The sequence below is a fragment of the Choloepus didactylus genome, assembly GCF_015220235.1.
Source record: "Choloepus didactylus isolate mChoDid1 chromosome 25 unlocalized genomic scaffold, mChoDid1.pri SUPER_25_unloc1, whole genome shotgun sequence".
Classification (NCBI taxonomy): Eukaryota; Metazoa; Chordata; class Mammalia; order Pilosa; family Megalonychidae; genus Choloepus; species Choloepus didactylus.
In genome coordinates this window covers 3,854,236-3,874,163 of record NW_023637606.1, presented here as the reverse complement: position 1 = coordinate 3,874,163, position 19,928 = coordinate 3,854,236, and the positions used below count along the sequence as shown (strand labels likewise).

Below are 19,928 nucleotides of genomic sequence, written 5' to 3'. Positions count from 1 at the left end.
AAACAAATGAACCAAAATGGCAGGCAGGGACATGAACGAATTGCAAACACATAATGCTGAGCAAGAAAAACAAGTTGCTAGAGAACACGTGCAGCTTGGTACCATTTGTTTAAAGTATTAAAATTTGCAATACGATACTGTACGCATCCACGGCAAATAGCTGTATTCCTAAACAACATCAAGGTACACAGGGGAAGGGGAAGATGTCAAGCAGGGCGCACAGAACCCACAAGATTTCATACCACGGGAGTAATGGTTTATTTCTTAAACTGGGTGATAGATATGGTGAGGCTCATTCTTTCCATGTTTTTTTTCCCCCTGAAATAATGTATCTTGTTTACGCTCCTGCATATATATGTAGTAACAGAATAAAATGTGTACGAGCAAGCAAATGGTGACTGTTCAATTTGGGATGGTTGCATTTTGGGGCTGGGATTGGGATGGGGTTCACCAGGGGTTTGGGGAGAAAATTCCATGACTTGGGTGGAGTTTATAAGAGAGTTGGCCTTATATTAATTTACTAACATCTGTTTTGTGGGGTTTTCTCTCTTTGTTGTATTTCATTATAACTATGTCAAGTTAAAAATGCATTAATATGATAAATACCAACTTCAAGATAATAGTTACCTCCCGGAGGGGTGAGTGGGCAAAGGGACTGGGCAGGGGTCTGACGGGGATTTGACTCGGATGTAAACAGCAAATAGAGTGAAATTGTAAATCAGAAAGGGACGTGGCAGGGATGAGCTAGTAAATGATTAACAACCAGATGGGAAAGTGGGGGGGTGGGGATGTAACAGCCCCAATTTGTAGCGTTTGCCAATTTCCTTGGTGTAAACACTTCCACCCTGCCAATTGCAAACTACCAACCTGAGAAATTGGGAGGAAATTGAAAAAGAAGTATATAACCAACTCTTGCAAGCTGATGCAAACTGGCTCCAGCTTGAGGTATTTGTTATACTATTCTTTTCTGTGTGCTTACAATTGTTTAGACAAAAGGGGATATAACTACTTGCAAAAGGATACTTCCACAACATTTGTCAAAGTATCAAATTCCTCTGGAAGGAGACAGAAGAAACCAGCAAAAGTGGGGAGCAAGGCATTCCAATATCTTGGTAACAGCATCTTTTAAAATGTTACCCAGAAATAAAAAATAAAATATTACCCAAACCACACATTAAATATAATATAGATGTGACTTGATTTGCAATCTAGCAGTTGACTATTTCTATTAACACTGTATTTTTGATGTTTTTTATTGTCAAATATAATATATATATAGAAGTGATAATTTTCCAAGTGCAATTTAACAAGTAGTTAGAAAGCAAATTTCAAAGAATATTATAGGTCACCGTTCCACAGTTTCAGTTATTTCCTTATTGTGAAATATAACATACATACCGAAAAGGTGATGTCTTTCAAAGTATAATTTACCAGGAAGATATATAGGAAATTTCCCAAGTTGTTGTGAGTTATAGTACCACAGTTTCAGATATTTTCTTACTGAGAAATATAACATATATACAAAAAGGTATAGCTTTCAAATTACAATTTAACAAGTAGCTACAGAACAAATTTCAAAGGATGCTATGGGTTACAGTTCAACCATTTCAATGATTTCCTTCTAGCTATTCTAATACCGTAGCAACTAAGGCAAAGAAAATTATATAAATAGTCAGTATTCATCATCCTTTGTTAAATTCCATCTTGTCTGTTGCTGCCCCTTCTTCTAGCTCAGTCACTTTCCCGATCTTCAGGGATGTCTAGGCAGTGACCCCCCCCCAACCTGTTCATCTTGAAAAGGGGTGTCGGCTTTATGAGCCAAGGGGACACATCTAGCTGATGTTCTTGAAGAGGCTGTTGCCTCTGGGTTTCGGGACTTAGCTGGCACAGGAACTCTCTGAAGAATTTAAGTTTCTGACAAACTTAGTGAGTGAAACTTGTATAGAGTCTCAGATAGGGATCTGGGTATTCTTTGAGGTTTTCATTAAACTACTTTAACACTGCATTTTAAGGCATTCTTTAAACATATTACATAAGGTCAATTCCATGGTTTTCTTTTCATAATTCAGAGCCCACAATTTCCCGCCTGCAGTCTGAAATATTTGAGTAAGCCCTAGGCCTTGGGCTTCAACTGTAAGACATTTCCTGTTTTACCTAAAAACAAGGCTCAGAGAAGTCAAGCTACTTGCCCAAGGTCACACAGCAAGTGGAAAATGGAGGTGGGGATTAAGCCAGGGTCTAGTTGACTTCTTAGAGCTATTTTACAGATTAAAAAACCCATACTCAGAATGGTAAAGTGCCTTGAATACAGGAAACTGAGAGATGGCTCTAGTGTTTTGGCCACAAACCTCCCATGTGTCAGACTGCCTTACGGCCTCTTTTTTTTTTTTTTTTTTTTTTTAACTTTTTAAATTTGGAATAATTGCAAGATAGTCACAAAAATAATAAAAAATCAATACAATATAGCCACATTTGCTATATCATTCTCTCTCCCCATCCCTATCCCTCTCTCTCTCCATCCATCCGTCATCTATCCATATCTATCTCTATTTATCTATCCATCTCTCTTTCTCTATTTTCTAAACCTTCTAGTGCAGTTTGTATACATCTTGCTCCTTGAACATGTAATACTTCTCTGAACATTTCCTAAGAACAAGAATCTTCCCTTGTGTAACCACCTTAAGTGCAGTTACAAGTTCAAGAACTTTAACGTGGATGTAAAGCCTACAGTCCATATTCCAAGCTTTTCAACTGTCCCAAGGATGTCCTCTTGGGCCCTCTCTCTTCCATCATTGTATTCACTACAGGATCATCTATTGCATTTAACTGTCCTTGTCTTTTCAGTCTCAACAGGAGAATCTCCAAAGCCCCCGGGGCTTGCAGGAGCCCTAACGGTGGGACATCAGGCAGGTGGGTGGATTTTGTCGCCACAATCCCTCACGGTTCTCCATTGCCCCCCTCTTCTAGAACCCCCTGTTCGTGGAGACGGAGAAGAAGATCTCCTGTAACTGCTGCAGCCAGGGCACCATCTGCTTGCAAATCCAGATGGACAAAAACGTCTTCCAGCCCGGAGAGAGGCTCATCTTCACGACGGAGATCAACAACCAAACCAGCAAGTGCCTGAAGACGGTCGTCTTCGCCCTCTATGCCCACGTGCAATATGAGGGCTTCACACCCAAGGAGGAGTGGCGGACACGGACGGAGAGCAGCGAGCTTCTGCGACAGGAGGCCAACACCCAGATCCCACCCTTCGACGCCACCAAGATCGTCAGCACCTTCCAGCTGCCCCTGGTGCTCTCGCTGAGCAGCGGCCCGCCGGACGGCGAGATCATGAAGACGCGGTACGAGTTGGCCATCACCGTCCACTTGCCCTGGTCCCTCACCACCGTGAAGGCCAGGGTCCCCATCATCATCACCAGTTCCCCTGTAGATTCGGCAGGTGGCCAGCTGCTGGAGGAGAACTGCCACCCTGAGCCCCAGTCACCAGAATTAAGTGCCTGAACTTCTAAATATTAAAAGCTTTATCAGATGTCACCAGCGGCCCTCGGCCCTCACGCGTGGCTCAGACGAGCGTCGGATGAGCTTGGCTGCGGACCCTCCTGTCCCCAAATATGTCATCCCAAGGATGGGAAGGGAGAAAGGGAACCAACAAAGAGAAACTGTATGGGGTCAGGTTGTTGTTGAGCCTCGAAGCTAGGTCTTTGGGCCTCTTACTAAGTCCGGTTAAGTCCAGTGTCTGCTCACAGCCCTCCAGGGCTCCCACCTACTCAGGGTAAAAGTCCAAGTCCTCCGCCCCATGTCCCATCCATCAGCATCTCCTCTGCTTCCTTCCCAGGTCTGTCCCCCATCCTCGCTCACCTGGACCAGTTAAGTCACCTCCTCCCTGGTCTCCCAGCCCCTGCCTGCACCCCCACATTCTGTCTCCCCAAATATGATTGCCAGATTTAGCCAGTGAAAAATCCAAGATGCCCGGTTAAATTTGAATTTCAGACGAACACTTATTTTTTTAGTGTAAGTATATCCCATGCAATATTTGGGATATACTTATGCAGAAAAAAAAAAGCATTTGTTGATTGAGATTCAAATTTAACGGGGCATTTTGGGTATTGTTTTTGTTTTTTTAATCTGGCAATTTCTATTCATGGGGCAACTAGAAGACTCTTCTTTCAACACATATCAGGGCCAGTCACTCCAGCACTTTAAAACCCTCCAAAGGTCCCCCCCGCACTTGAAATAAAAGCCAAACAGCTGGCCTTGGCCTGCCAGGCTTGGCAAGGTCGGGAATGAAGGGATGGGCCCAGAGAGTGTCTTCTTGGGTTAATGGCTCTGAGATATTTTCTCAGCCTCCCTTGGGCTGCATCTTACCTGCACCTCACGTCACACCCAAGGCTGCAAGCACTTCCTTAAACCATCAAGCCAGAAAACATATGCACTTAAATGGCAGCCCTGAGGCATTCTAGAAACTTACCGGCTACTAGAGAACTCCACCTCCACCCCAGTTTGGTTTTAATTTGGGGAGTGGTTGTGGAGGGGCTCAAATGCGCAGATGTCTATTTTTCTCTAATTCATTTTGGGGGGACTGGCAGAGGCCTGGCCTGGACCCCCACTTTTAACCATGTTTTTAGGGCTACTCTGCAAGAGCTGGTCAGGATGGGGGTACCAGCTTCCTGGTGGGGATCACTGCTGGAATGAGTGTCTGCTGGCCCGGGGATGTGATTTTCCCTCTGCAGTGGACAAAAGGATCCAACCCCAGGGCTGGAGTCTCACCGCGGCCCCTGCTTCCCAGATACACACAAAAAGGCTTTTTATAGGGGGGTGGCTGGGTCGTCTCTTCTATCCTAACGTCCTGGGCCCCAATCTGAGCATCCTCAAGGCTCAGCAGGGCAAGTCCAGGCCATCCCCACATGCTCAGAACTAGGGCCAGGCACGGTGTCTGTGCTCATGGATGTTGGCTTCTCTTTTCTTCAAAGCAGCAGAGCCTGCCTCCTCCAGGAAGCCCTCCGGCTATGCCTCACCCTCCACTGGGCTCCCCTGCTCTACTTCCTGCATCCACTCTTGATCACATGCATTGCAAAGCCCTGGGTCCATCTCTGCTCCAAGACTCGGGGTTCGGGATTTAGGTGGGGGTGGGGGGGAACCACAGCAGAGTCCTGCTTGAGGCCCTGGCCTTGCCCCACTCCCCCAATGTTTGTTGACTGAACGTGTAACAGCAGCAGTCAGAGCTCTGCTTTGTCTTGGGCAGTAGAGACATCAGAAATGGATCATAAAACAGCTAGTGATTGCCCCTCAGAGGTGGGGTGGCTTGAGCCCAGGAATTGGGGGCAAAACTAGTGGTATCTCTAGGTTTGGGACAAGTGGTCTGGGCCTCAGTTTCCCCATCTGTAAAATTGGAAATGACAATCTTGTTCACCAGTAGGATTTGGAGAAGTTTAAAAGGGCTAGTACATAAAATGTGCTTAGGAGGGCAAGCGTTTGCCAAATACTAATTATGGTTTTATTATTTGTTTCCTTCCCAATTGCCGTCAAATGCCCAGCCTGGCTTCTCCAACAATTGAGTTCCCCATCCCCACCCTGGTGACCTCCAAGTCTCCATCCTCATCCTTTATTTTATTTTCTTAAACATTTATTTGGAAACATTCAAATCCTATAGAGAAGTTGAGTGATACAAGGCACCGGTACCTTCCACCTAAATTCACCAATGGTGGACATTTGCCCTATTTGTTTTTTTTCCTTTCTGTCTCCCCCAAACTATTTGAAAGGAAGTTGCAGCTTCCTCCCACTTCACTGCTACATGTTTAGCACTTGACTGTATAGCCTAAGAACTAGAAACCTCTTCTAAATATATCACAATATCATCATCGCTCTCGGAGATTTAACGCTGATGCAATATTATCATTTCATATACAGTCAATGTTCAAGTTTCATCACTGTCCCAAGATATCTTTGATAACTTGTATTTTTTTTTTGGGGGGGGAGGGGGTTGGAAGAGAATGAGGGACAAGAAATCCAGGACTCAATCTGGGATCACACGTTGCATTTTCTTTCAATATCTCTTTAGTCTCCTTTTTAACCTACAGCAGTCTCCCTGACATTTTTGTGCATTTCCTGACGGATGTTTTTCAAGGATTCAGGCCAGCTGTGCTAGAGGGGGTCCCCCAATCCGGACTAGGACTGACATTTCAGGAATTGATTCAAGTTTTGCATTGTTGGCAGCCTGATCTCAGAAGTAACCTTGTGTCCTTCTCAGTGCATGTATTAAGAGGCAAGTGGTGTTGTTTGTTCCCATCCTACGTTTGCCAATCTTATGAGCATCAATCTATGAGCATCTCGCCATTGCAAAAGTGCCTTTTCCCCCTTTGAAATTGATGGGCAATCTACGGGGAGGATACTTGGGGATTGTGTGGTGATCCTGGCCTCCGGCAACTTTCACCCAATGGTTTTTGCATACAAGGATACTGGTTGCTTGAATCAGCTATTACACTGATGGTTGCAAAATGATTTTCTAATCCTATGACTTCTACATTCACTACTTGCATTGTTCTGCCAAAAAGAGCCTCCCTTCTTTCCTTACCCTAAGCTCCTGCCAGCTTTCTAATCTCTCTGCAGCACGGCTATAGCTGGCCATTTTCTCCTCCCTAAAATGTCCTCTTCCCTGGACTTCCCTGACACGCACATTTTTCATTCTCCTCCCACCTCTCTGACCGTTTTTGGCTTCTGCTTTGCTTCAAAGCCTCCTCTTCCAGGAAGCCTTCCAGCCATGCCAGGCAGAGTCTCTCACACTCCTAAAGTGTGGATGATCCTCGAGGTCGAATCCCGCAGGCACCCATATCTCACTGCCTGCCCGTTATTTTGAAATATGGAAACACTAGGCCAAGGACACTGGACTCCATCCTACCGCCTCTGGGAAAATGTTTGACGAGCTCTACTTTGGAGACGGGACGGAGGGTGAGGATTTGAGCAACATGTTTGAAAATCACTCCAGTGACCCTGTAGACAGAGTAAAGAGAAAACACAGGAGCCAAAATATGTTAAGGAAACTTGTAGAACAATATTAACCTGGCACCAGATGGCTCAAGTTTCAGCAAACCATTTCCCTCCTCCTCCCGGGCATATGGCTGGACTACATTTCCCAATATCCCTTGCACCTCAGTGAGGCCATGTGACTGAGCTCTGGCCAATGGGATGTGAGAAGAGGGAGTGATATGTCACCTCCGGTCCATAAACCTCCCACGTGAGCTTTGCTCTCTCTTTCCCCTTTTCACTGCAGAAGGCTTAGAGGAGGGCAGAGCTGGGAAATGGAAGGAACCTGGATCTCTTGAGTCGCCGGTTGACGGACAGCTGCCCAGGAAACTCCATCTGCATTGGACTGTTGCATAAGCGAGAAATAAACCTTGATCGATAAACGCCCCCCACTGAAATTAGGGATGATCTAGCACCAGGGATTCTTCCTGTCCACACTATTGACATTTGGGGTCGGACAGCTGTCTGTTGTGTGGAGCTGTCCTGGGCCTTATAGGATGACGAGCAGCACCCCTGGCTTCTAAGGAATAGATGTCATAGCACTTCCTCCCCAGTTGTGACAACCCCAAATGTCTCCAGATATTGCCAGATGGCTCTCTGGGGGGCAGAATCACCCCGGGTTGGGAACCACTAATCTACCCTGATCATACTAGTAGCTGCATTCATGGGAGACCCTCGGATATTTGGGGGACCGGGACTCCAGGTGGCCACAGATGACCTTGTCACATAGCAACAGATAACTGATACAGGGAAGATGCAAGAAATAGGGGTGCCAAGAATGCCCCCGAGGCTGAACTGAGAGATGATACTGTGAGTTTTTCAAGTGCACTTGGGATGACACCGCTTTGGCCTCAACTGGCCTCAGCCACACTGGCTGCCTTTTGGTTCCATGTTCTTTTCACATTTTCTCCCACTGCTGCACCTTCGTACAGGCTGTTCCTTCTGCCTGGCACACCTATCCATCCCTTCTGCCTAAACTTCCCCAAATCCTTCCTGTCTTAGTTCAAACATTGCTTTCTTGGGGAAGCTATCCCTGAATTTCCCTGAGAAGATTCCACAAATGCATTTGAACATTTTCTTTCTGGAATTTCTTGATTAACACTTTTCTCTTCCTCCAAACTGGTGCTGTCTGATAGAATTATCATGAAAGCTACCTATGGCGTCTAAAAATTTCCAGTAGTCGTGTTAGCCAAAGTAAAACGGAAAAGACAGAATGAACGTTTGTAATTTATTTTTGTTTAACCCAGTATACCCAAAATATGATCATTTCAAAATGGAATTAATATTTTTAAATGAAGAATGTGTTACTAACGAGATAGTTTACATTATTATTTATTGTGGTGGTGGTTGTTGTGGTTGTTTTACTAAGTCGTTGCAGTCAGCTGTGTTATCTCAATTCAAACCAGTCACATCTCACGGTGGCCACCATAACGGGACAGCCCAGCCCTGGATCATGAGTTACTGGTGTTGAGACTTCACTTCATTCTTTGATTAGCACCTAACACAGTGCCTGCGACACAGAACGCAATTAAGAGAGGTTTGCTGATCAAATTATGAAAATAGCAATCCTAGCTCACATTTCTTGGGCACTTACTCTGGGCCTGATGAATCTGCATGTGCCTGTTTGAAATTGTTATGTACCCCAGAAAAGCCATCATCCTTTAATCCACTCTTGTGGGAGCAAACCTATTTTGGGTGGGACCTTTTGATTAGGTTGTTTCCATGAAGATGTGACCCTGCCCATTCCAGGTGGGCCTTAATCATTTTTATTGGCATCCCCTATGAGAGGATAAAAGGTAGAGACATTTTGAAGACAGCTGAGAGATGCTTAGAGAGTAAATGCTCAGAGACATTTTGGAGACAGCTATTGAAACCAGAACCAGGAGAGAAGCTGAGAGATGAAATCCAGTTTGCCCCGGAGAAGCTAAGAGAGGATCCCCAGATGCTTAGAGATAAATGCCGTAGGAGAAACAAGCAAGAACACAAAGAGCTAGAGAGAGAAGCTAAGACAGAAACCCAGAGACATTTTGGAGAAAGCAACAGAAACCAGAAGCTAAACCTGGGAGAGAAGAACCAGCAGACTCCAGCCATGTGCCTTCCCATGTGGCGGACGAACCCCAGATGCCATCAGCCTTTCTTCATTGAAGGGATCCTCTTGGTGATGCCTTAGTTTGGACACTTTTATGGCCTTAGAACTCTAAACTTGTAACCTAATAAATCCCATTTATAAAAGCCAATCCATTTCTGGTATGTTGCATTCTGGTGGTTTTAGCAAACCTCAACACTGCATCATCTCATCTAATCCCCTGGCAACTCCCCGTGGGCAGCTCCCAATGCTCAGGGCACTGAAGCTCAGAGAGGTGTCTCTACCTGCCTGAGGTCACACAGCAAACATGCTGCAGAGACAGGACTCAAAACCACTTCTTCCAGCCTCCAAAACCTGTGGTTTTAACCGCTGTGGATTCCCACTGCTTACCTGAATTTTGGATGGGGAATTTAGTCAGTAGTTTTGGAGACAGGAGGGAAGAAAGAAGGGGGGATTCAGGGCAAAGGGAGATGGTCTAGAACACAGAGGCTTATATTTACAGGTCTCTGTGTCACTGGAGCTTGGCTGGCAAGAACTTTAATAATAACCATTCTTGGGTGTCGACTCCATCCTATGTGTGTTGGGAGCCTCACACCGTCATTTCTAAATTCAGCCTCGGAGTCATGCTCAACACCTCTCCTTCTCTCACCCTCCCTGTATCAGTCAGCTATCGCTGCATAACAAGTTAGCCCAGAACACTGTGGTTTAAAACAACAAACATTTATTATCTCGCCGTTTCTGAAGGTCAGGAATTTGGGAGCAGCGTGGCTGGGTGGTCCCGGCCGGGGGTTTTTCCTGGGTCTCAGGCAAGCTGTTAGTGGGGCTGCATTGGCCGAAGGCTCGATTGGGGGCTGGAGCAGCTGGTTCCATGATGGCTGCCTTGTGTGGCTGGGGGCTGGGGGCCTCAGTCACTCACCACATAGACTTCTCCACAGAGCTGCCTGGGTGACCTCACGACATGGTGGCTGGCGTCCCCCAGAGCAAGTGACCAAGAGTTGGGAGGAAGTTGCGATGTCTCTTATCCTCTAGTTGCAGAAATCACACACAGTCACATCCGCCAGATTCTCTGTGCGAAAAGCAAGTCATCAAGCCCAGGCTCCACCTTTTCAAGGTAGGTCAAAGAATTTGTGGACCTATTTAAACCACCCAATTTCTCAGCAAATCCTGTGGGACCCACCTTCAAAAATCCTAGAAAATGGGGGAAAAAACTAAATGAAAAATAGGGTGGGATGGGTGGGATGGAATGTTTTGGGTGTTCTTTTTTACTTTTATTATTGTTTTTTTATTTTTGGAGTAAGAAAAATGTTCAAAAGTTGATTTTGGTGATAAACGCACAACTATATGTGATGGTACTGTGAATAGCTGATTGTACACTGTGGATGATGTAGGGTGTGTGCATATATCTCAATAAAACTGTATTAAAAAAACAAAAATTAAAAAAGCCATAGGACTGTACAACACAAACAGGAAACCATAATATATACATTGGACTATAGTAAATAGTACAATTATAATGATATTCTTTCATCAACTGTAACAATGTACCACATTAATGCAAGGTATTAATAATAGGGGAATATATGGGAAGTCTATTTTATGCATGATTTTTTCTGTAGACTTACAATTCTCTAATAAAATAAAGTTGAAAAAAAGTCCTTCTAGGCTCACACCCTCATCCACTGTTGACACCCTGATCCGCCCTCCATCATCACTTGCCTGGATCAGTGTGTCCCCTCCATCCTCGTCTCCCACTTCCCCTGGGGGGAAAGCACACCTCTTCCCTGCAGCCCACCAGGCCCTGCACGCCCTGCCCTGTCCCTTCCCTGCCCTCCCTTCCTCCCGCTCTCCCCCTCGCTCCCTCCATTCCAGCCCCACGGGCCTCCTCTCTGCTCCTCCAACTCGCCAGCCCGGGCCTGCCTCAGGGCCTTTGCACTGGCTGTTCCCTCTGCCTGGAACTCTCTCCCCCCACATACCCATTTGCAGACCTCAGCTCAGAGAGGCCTTCCCTGATATTTAACAGAGCCATGCCCAGCTGATCTCTAACACATCCCTCTGTTTATCTCCCTCGAATCACGCACCGCTTGAAATCACTGCATGTCTTCCCATCAGGCTATCACCCCAGGGTGGCCTCTGTACCTCTTCTTTATATATATATCCATGCCTGGAAGGTGGCTGATCCCTGGCAAACATTTGTCCGTCTGGCCTCATCCCCTTTGTCTCTGACTTTTGAGAGCAGGCCGTGCCTACAAGCTGTGTGGTTCTCTGAGCAAGTGCTAACCTCTCTGGTTTTAGTCTTCATCTGCAAAATGGGTCTACAAGTGCCTGTTACTCCAAGGCTGAGCCTACTTGAACAGGTTAAAGCTTAGCATATGAACAAGGGCTCCGTGATAATAAAATCGTAACATCCAACCTTTATAGGCGCTTACTGCATACCAGGCACGCAAATCTCCTTCCGTGTATCGTGTTCACCGAATCTTCTCATAACCCATGAGTTAGTGCCTGAGTTCCCTGGGGCTACTGTTACAGAGCACCACAAACGGTGGGGGGGGGGCACTTAAAACAACAGGCATTTATTGTTCTAGAGGCTAGAACAAATCAAGGACCCACCCTTCGCCACCATGTCCTCATCTGATTTTGTCACACCTGCAACTACCCTATTTCCAAAGAATGTGACATTTACGGGCAAGGGGCTTAGGACTCTGATGCACCTTTTAGGAAGACATGATTCAACCCATAAGAATCCGGGACAGTGTTTATCCCCTGCATTTTACAGAGGAGGAAATGGAGGCTCAGAGAGGTGCAGCGACTTGTCTGGGGTCACACAGCCCTCAGTCTGCCTCTCTGTGAGCTACAGTGGCTATTTGTACTGCCTCAGCTTTGAAGGAAGGGGGCTCTAACTCGGCACCCTCAGGGGTCCCCAGTGCAGTGAGTGACTGAGCTGGGCTGGGGACCCAGGGTGGTCTGAGCCCACATCCTGGACACCGTATCACCACGGAACGCTTGATCTATGAAAAGAAGGATCCACCCCGGAGGAGCAGAGGGGCCGGAGCTGAGGCTTGGATTTGACTGTTAATGCATGTATCCTCTCCATCTGGGCCTCAGCTTCCCTTGCAAAACACGGATATGGAAGCAGCCAGGGGTGATGGGTACCTAGGAAGGCTCTGGAATCAGAAAGTAGCTCTCTGGGCCTCAGTTTCCTCATCTGTAAAACGGGGACAGCAGTTTCGTCTAGATCAGGGTCTCTCCCCTTGGCACTGTTGGACTTTGGACAATTTGTGTGGCGGGGGCCGTCTAGGACACCGAAGGGTGCGGAGCGACATCCATGGCCTCCGCCTGCTCGATGCCGGGAGTGACACCCAAACGTGTCCCCAGACAACCGCCCAATGTCATCTGGGGGTGGGGGACAGGTGAGCCCCCAGTGGAGACTCTCCGTCCACATTAGAGAGCCAGAGACCTGCGTTCACACATCTGACAACAAATGCCGCCCTTCACCTGTTGCGTGACTTTGGGTATTTGCTTCCGTTTCTGAGCCTCAGTTTCCCCAGCTGTAAAGTGGGGGCTCATCCGTGGGGCCTCCCTCCTGCAGACGCCGGATGGAAACGAACAGATGTGAAAAATCAGCCGCCTTAGTCAGAGCAAGCGCTCGCTCAACTCTCCCCCCTGATGGAGTGTTCTGGAAGATTCTGCCCCACTCTGCAGGCCCAGCAGCGGCCCCCACACCCTCCCCACCGGCTCCCTGCCTCCCCCCGAGACCCCAGACTCAGAGGGTGGCGCAGACGGGCGTTGGGGACGCTTCCTGTGGGGTACCCAACGCGCCAGGTGGGCCAACGGGAACGCAGCTGGGGGCCACCCCACTTCCTGCCCTCCGACGCCGCCACCCCCAAAATAACCTCCCCGCCAACCCCGAACCAAAGCCGCCTGTGCCAGCTGCAGCCCCCCACCCGGCAGTTGCGACCACGGAGGTAGTCGGGCCCGCTGGGAACGTCCACCCCCAGCATTCCATTCCCAAGGGGTGCCCGGATCACCCCCCACCACTCAGGAAATATGAACCCCAAGGAGGGGGGAGGGGGCTCCTTCGCCACCCAGGTGGCAGACCCCCCCCTCCGGCTGTGGCCAGCACCCCCTGGCTGGAGGTGGCTCCGATTTTCACCTCCAGCGTCTATTCTTTTTATTTTTTTATTTTTTTTGGGGGGGGGTGTTGCCAGGGCAACAGCCCCCCACCTCTGCCCGAGAACAAAGAGGCAGCTGGGAAAGCCAAGAACGGCGTGTTCTCTCGCCGCCAACGTGACAGCCACATCCTGGCAGCTGGCACTGGGGGGCCTGAATGCCCGGGCCAGGCTTCTCAGTGTGGGGGTGTTTGGGGGGCTGGGGTGGGGGCAACCCCTGGCCTCTGTCCTTCTTTCTGCCCCGATCCCCCAGGGACATCTGCCCGCTCTGCCCACAGGACCTCACGGAACGGGCTGCGAGCTGAACAGGCCACCACCACTGTCCTTCCCGCCAGCCACATGGACGCAGCACCCGGTGGGCATCTGTCCAGGGCTGGGGGGTGGCCGGTGGCCCTGCCTGGCCAGGGAGGGGCCGGATGAGGGGACAGGGGGTCTCAGGGCTGTTCCCCTCCCCCCAGCCTGCCATCGGCCTCACAGGGCACAGCGGGCAGTTGGCGCCACCGCGGGCCAGGGGGTGGGGACGGGCCATGGCCTGCACATTAAAAGACCCCCGGCTTCCCGTGGTGAGCGGGCCAGGCCTAGACAAAACCTGCCTGCTGACCACCGGGCCACAGCCAGCCAGCCCATCCCGTGCAGCCAGTGGCCGGAGCCTCCACGTGGGGGGTACACGCAGGCAGGCCAGGCTGTGTTGCCAGAAAACAGAGAATGGACAGTGAGACAAAGAATTCTTTAGGGTAAGTATGTCTTATGCAACATTTGGCACATACTTATCCTAAAAAATGATTCATTATCCGAAATGCATTTCGATGGGTGTCTTGCATTTGTTTCAGGACACGCAATGAAACAAATAATTTTTTTAGGGTAAGTATGCCCCCTGCAATATTTGGGACATATTTATCTCAAAAACTGATTCATTGCTGATCTGAAATTCATTTCAGTGAGTGTCCTGCATTTGTTTCAGGACACACAGTGAAACAAATAATTTTTTTAGGATACTATGTCCTATGCAATATTTGCAACATACTTATCTTAAAAAATGATTCATTGCTGATCTGAAATTCATTTCAGTGGGTGTCCTGCATTTGTTTCAGGACATGCAGTGAAACAAACAATTTTTTAGGATATGTCCCATGCAATATTTGGGACATACTTATCTTAAAAAATGATTCACTGCTGATCTGAAATTCAGTTTGGTGGGTGTCCTGCATTTGTTTCAGGACACGCAGTGAAACAAATAATTTTTTTAGGATAAGTATGTCCCATGCAATATTTGGGACATACTTATCTTAAAAAAATGATATTCATTGTTTATCTGAAATTCATTGTTTATCTGAAATTCATTTCAGTGGGTGTCCCGGATTTTTCTTTGCTAAATACGGAAGCCCTCTGGCCGGGGGCTCCCTACGTCCCCCCAAACTTGCTCCCTTGCTGGGTCTCTGGCTCAGGGGTGGCCCCATCATCTGTCTGCTCCCCAGACCCCAGCCAGAGGCCCGAGACAGCCTCATCTCTTGAACTCTGGCCTGTCCACGCCCCCTCTGGAGTCTTTCCCCCTGCCCCCTCCACCCCCTGCAGACCCGGATATTTTTCTCCCGCAGTCTGCCCCCCCACCCTGCCCTCCCTGCGGCTCACCGGTTCTACCACTTCTTCCCCAGAGACCTCACCAAGGCCCTCCCCTGCTCGGATCCAACAGCTGCTCCCCACTGCTCCCAGGATAAAGGCTAAAAGCCTCTGCTTGTCATTTAGGCCCCTTCCCCAGTGGGGTTCCATTGGACCCCCAAATCCCCAACCCTCTCTCCTCCCCCTACTGGAATTTCCATTTTCTCCGGCCTCAGGGCATGGACCATTGCCCAAACCTGTATCCCATCCCTTCTTCCTCTACCTACAACCTTCTATAGCTCCCACCTCCCATCCAGGGAAGAAAAGCCCAAGTCCTCCCTGCAGCCCACCAGGCCCTGTGCCCCCTGCCCCGTCCCCTCCCTGCCCTCCCCTCCTTCCTCTCTCCCCCGGCTCCCTCCACTCCAGCCCCATGGGCCTCCCTCATTGCGGCTCCTCCAACACGCCAGGCCTGGGCTTGCCTCAGGGCCTTTGCACGGGCTGTTTCCAACGCCCAGGGTACACGGTTCCCAGAGAGCCGCACGGTTCACCTCCTTGTCTCCTTCAGGTTCTTGCTCAAGTGTCACCTCCCAGGGACGTCTCTCCCTTGCCTGGGCTATTTAAAATTGCGAAGTGCCCCATCTTCCTTTCCTGCTGTATGTTTCTCCATACCCTGAATCTCCTTCAAATACACAATTTCATATACTAATGTGAGTTTTTACATCAGTCCCTCTCCCCAGCAGGATGCCAGCTCCGCAAGGCAGGGCATTTATCTGTCTGGCTCACTGATGTATCCCTGGCTGGGCATTCAGGAGGTGCTTAATAAATACTTCGGAAAGATGGAATGTTGTTCTGCCCAGAATGACTTCCTGCCTCCTTTCTATGTCTTTCCTTGTCTTCAATAGTTAGCTGAAGCAGGTGGATTCGTTTTCCTTCTCCAGGTTCCTTATTGTCCAGTCTTGTCCCCTCTAAACCTTTATCCACAGGGTGGCCTGAGAGAGCTTTCAAATGCTCCAACCTGACCCTGCTCCAGAACCTACCATGGCTCCCCAGTGCCCTGAAGATGCTCTTACCCTGGCCCCTGCTAGGCCATCCAGCTCCATCTGATGTTCTATTCTCCAGCCTCCGTTCCCTCTGCCAGGAACAGCTCTCTGCTGTTGCCCCCCTTCACCCTTCAGATCTTTGCTTACACATCACCTCCTCCTGGAAGCCTTCCAGGACTACCCCTTCTCCCCCACCTGGGACCAGCGCCTCCTCTGAGCCCCACCGCGCATGTGCACCCTCCATCACAGCCCCAATCCCCCTTCATTTCATCTTTCTGGTCCCCAGAGCTCATTCATCCATCAGACCAGAGAAATGTTTTAATTTTCATTTCTCTTAAACTCAGAATACCCCCCCTCAAGCACCCTGACTCTCTACTGTACCCCTACTCTCCCCCAAATAAGGTTCAAGAAAAAGACACCTTTCCCTCTTAAAAAAAGAAAACAGAACAAATAAATATAACACTAATAAATATATACAAATGAAGCCAGCCTAGACCATTTTTTATCATTATACCAATGCAGTCATAAAAGATAATTTTTAATTTTTTGCATGGGGGGGTGAAGGGAGCATAAAAACAAAAGTGTCAAGGGTCCATGAAAATCTTAAGGTGACACTGCTGACCCCAGGCCTGCCACCCAGTGGATGGCAAAGGCTGGGGTGATGACCGGGTCCCCGGGGCCACCCAGCACGGGCCTCGCACACAGTAGGTGCTAAATAATTGCTTTTGAAAGACTGAACATCCAGTTAATCGCTGTGTCCTCACAGGAAGGCTTGGCCTGGCTCATACATAAGAGGAGCTGCTTGATAAACGGACAGATGGATAGACTGACAGAAAGGTCAGAGGGCAGGGATTTGAAACACTGGCCTGACTCTCCCCTGCCCCTATAGCCCTTTTGGTGGAATAGAACAACTCTGGAGTTTTCAGAGCCCTCCCACTAAAAGAGGGGTGGAGTGTGGAGGTGGGGAGAGGAGGAGGGTTGGAGACAAATAATAATGCAGGGTTCAAATCCCGTGGCCACCAATTTATGGCTGTGTGACGCCCGGCAAGTTACTTGGCCTCTCTGAGCCTCAATTTCCTCATCCAGAAAACAGGGCCAATCAGGCCTCTGAATATGTAACAAAATAGCTCCGAAAACAGCAGCCATCTCCTACTTCCCACGCTGGGGCTGTGGGAGGCAGGGAGGGGTGGTAACAGAGCCTTCCAGGAGAACAAGCCTGGGGCAGAGAAAGGGACAGGGGTTAGGGATACGGTTGTCAGATTTAGCAAAAAAGAAAATAAAAGCAGGTTGCCCAGTTCGATGTGCATTTCGGATCAACAATGAATCGTTGTCTGTCCTGGGACAAACTTACACTACAAAATGATCCATTGTTGATCTGAAATTCAAATTCGGCTGGACATCCTGTGTTTTATCTCCCAGGGAGGGAGCCAGGCCTCCATCTGGGGGCGGGCAAGCAGGGAAGGCTTCCTGCAGGAGGGGGCGGTGGAGCCATTAATGTAGGGTGTCCCCTCCCCCAGCCACACTTGCAGCACATGCGCAGTGGAAAGGTCCTTGGCTGTTTGTACAGGTGACTGGGGCAGGAAGGGAGACTGCACACCAGGGAAGTGAACTGACCCTCCCTCCCTGTGTTTACCTGGTGCCCCGTGGTGGTCCTGCCCTCTCTCCCCCTCTATCAGAGATCTTACTACTATCTGGCCCTATTGCTTGGAAGACATGGGGCAAAATCACCAGCATTTATTTTCCAAATCATAATCGGGGACTATCCGTTTTACTGGAGAGGGCCTGTTGGAAGCTGCAGGCCAACAAGCACATCGACCTCCAAAGCTGTGTGACCTTGGACAAGTCACTTCACCTCTCTGATCCTCCATTTCCTTTCACTCTTCCCTTCCCTCACTCGGCTCCAGCCACACAGCCTCCTGGGTGCTCCTCCAGCTCACCAGGCAGGGTCCTGCCACAGGGCCTTTGCACGGGCTGTGCCAGCTCCCGGGAATGCTTGTCCCCAGCTCTCTCCGCTGCTCCCTCCCCCACCTCCCTCAGTTTGGTGCCCAAATGCCTCCCCTCACTTTACTGATCCCAGGCACACTTGCTTTAATCGTCTCTGTGGCACTTACCACCACCTGACCCATTATAGATTCCACTCATTTATCTTCTTGATTGTCCGTCTGTCTCCCCGACTGGGCCCAGAGAGGGTCAGCCAGGGGCAGTGCACAGCCCAGGCCCCAGGCTCTCTGACCCCTGCATCAACCCCTACATGAGACCACTGCTGCTTGGAATTTTCTTCCCAAAAGATTCTTTACCCTCTTGGTCTATTACAAGATCTCAAACTCAGATTTCTGTCTGTCTCCTGGACAGGGTTAAGATTTTGTTCCCCTCTGAGTCTGACACAGAGACACAGAGGAGGAGCTCAATAAATATTGCTGAATGAATGAATGAGTAGGAAGAAACGGCCTGCAGCAAACGTTGTAATTTTTTTTTTATATCTTCCAGTTTAATTTTTAATCATTTTGGGGTCTCAGACCCTTTTGAGAATCTGCCAGACCCTTTAGAGCTGTGTTGTCCAGTGTGGAAGCCACCAGTCACGTGTGTTTATGTTTAAATATTCAGTTCTTCATTGAGTCACAGCCAGGGTAGGGGTTGGGGGGGCTTATTGGATGGCACAGAATTCTAGAACATTCCTCACATTGCATAAAGTGCTATTGCCCAGCATTGGTCTAGATCCTCTCAGAAAACTGCACTGAGTTCAGTCAGAAAAGAGCATGAAGCTTTGATACGTGCTATAACTTGGATGAACCTTGAAGACATCACATTGAGTGAAATAAACAAGACACCAAAGGACAAATAATGTATGATTCCACTTATAAGAAACACCCAGAACAGGCAAATTCATAGAGACAGAAAGGAGATTAGAGGTAGCCAGGGGCCGGGGGTGGGAGTATGGAGATGTTTAATGGGCACAAAGTTTCTGTTTGGGGTGACGGAAACGCGTTGGTAATGGATGGTGGTGATGGTAGCACAGCATTGCGAACGCAATTAATGCCACCGAATCATACACTTGAAAAATGGTTAGAACGGCAAATTTTGTGTTAAATGTTACCACAATAAAAAACTTTTTAAAAATGCACTTAGTCACAGACACATGCTTTTTTCTATGTTCACAAGTTCCCATCCCAACACACACAATTCAGCAGAAGTTGCAAACTGTGGCCCCGGGGTCGGATACAGCCCAAATTGGGTTTTATTTGGCACAAGGGTCTTCTAAGAGGCAGGACACGTCTACAGCCTGGAATTCCCGTGGATCTGCCCCCTCCTGGCATGGCACGCTGCGGCTTTCTTAACGGACTCATTTACCTTCTGAATTTGAGATCTTGTTATAGACAGAGGATAAAGAATCTTTGGAGAAGAAACTTACAAGCGGTGGTGGATTCAGGAAAGGGTTGATCAAGGAGCCAGAGAGCCTGGGTCCAGATCTGCTCACTGCCGCTGGCTGAAAACGGTTTCCTCTTTTGTAAAATGGGTTTTACATTTGTAAAATGGGTTTCCTCATTTGTAAAATGGGAATAATAAAGGAACACGACCTTATTGGGAGAATCACGATGCAGTACGACAGGAAGAAGGTGCCCCAAAAACGTATGCTGTGGTGCTAAAAGTTGCTCATACTGCTAGGTCCGGCTTGGCTTCATCCTCTCGCGCCCGCCGTGGGGTAGGGGGCATCACGCAACCATCGTTGGGTTACCATAGCCTCACTTTGGCTGCTGGAGAAATGGGGGTGCTTGGGGGACCCCCAGAACCCAGGCCGCGCACCCTGCATTACTCACCTCCCTGGTCAGTCCATGGGGCCCCCAGGGTGGAGAAGGGGCGGCCCCTGGCAGGATCAGGACTCGTCCTGGGGTGTCCCCCGGGGCACGGCGCCGAGGGCGTGCGCGCTCCCCCGGGCCGGGCCCCTCCAGGGCTTCACAAGTGGCCGCGATGTCCCGGGACCCGCGGCGGGCGGGGCAGAGGGCGGGACCCGGCGGCGGGGAG

General features: G+C 49.0%; 1 protein-coding gene and 1 long non-coding RNA gene across 2 annotated transcripts in view; one reads left to right on the top strand and one right to left on the bottom strand.

The window, feature by feature from the left end:
• Window positions 1-5,927, top strand: part of ARRDC5 (arrestin domain containing 5) — a 14,217-nt gene extending 8,290 nt beyond the window's left edge. The window contains exon 3 of the mRNA XM_037824060.1: window positions 2,968-5,927. Within this exon, the coding sequence (XP_037679988.1) occupies window positions 2,968-3,501 (534 nt within the window). The 3' untranslated portion in view covers window positions 3,502-5,927. The remainder of the gene's footprint in view (window positions 1-2,967) is intronic.
• On the bottom strand, window positions 5,910-19,892 carry LOC119525375. The gene is made up of 3 exons (XR_005214956.1): window positions 19,724-19,892; window positions 10,023-10,172; window positions 5,910-6,987 (listed from the first exon to the last, which is right to left on the bottom strand). It is a non-coding gene; the product is annotated as an uncharacterized LOC119525375 (long non-coding RNA).
• Window positions 19,893-19,928: the final 36 nt, after the last annotated feature.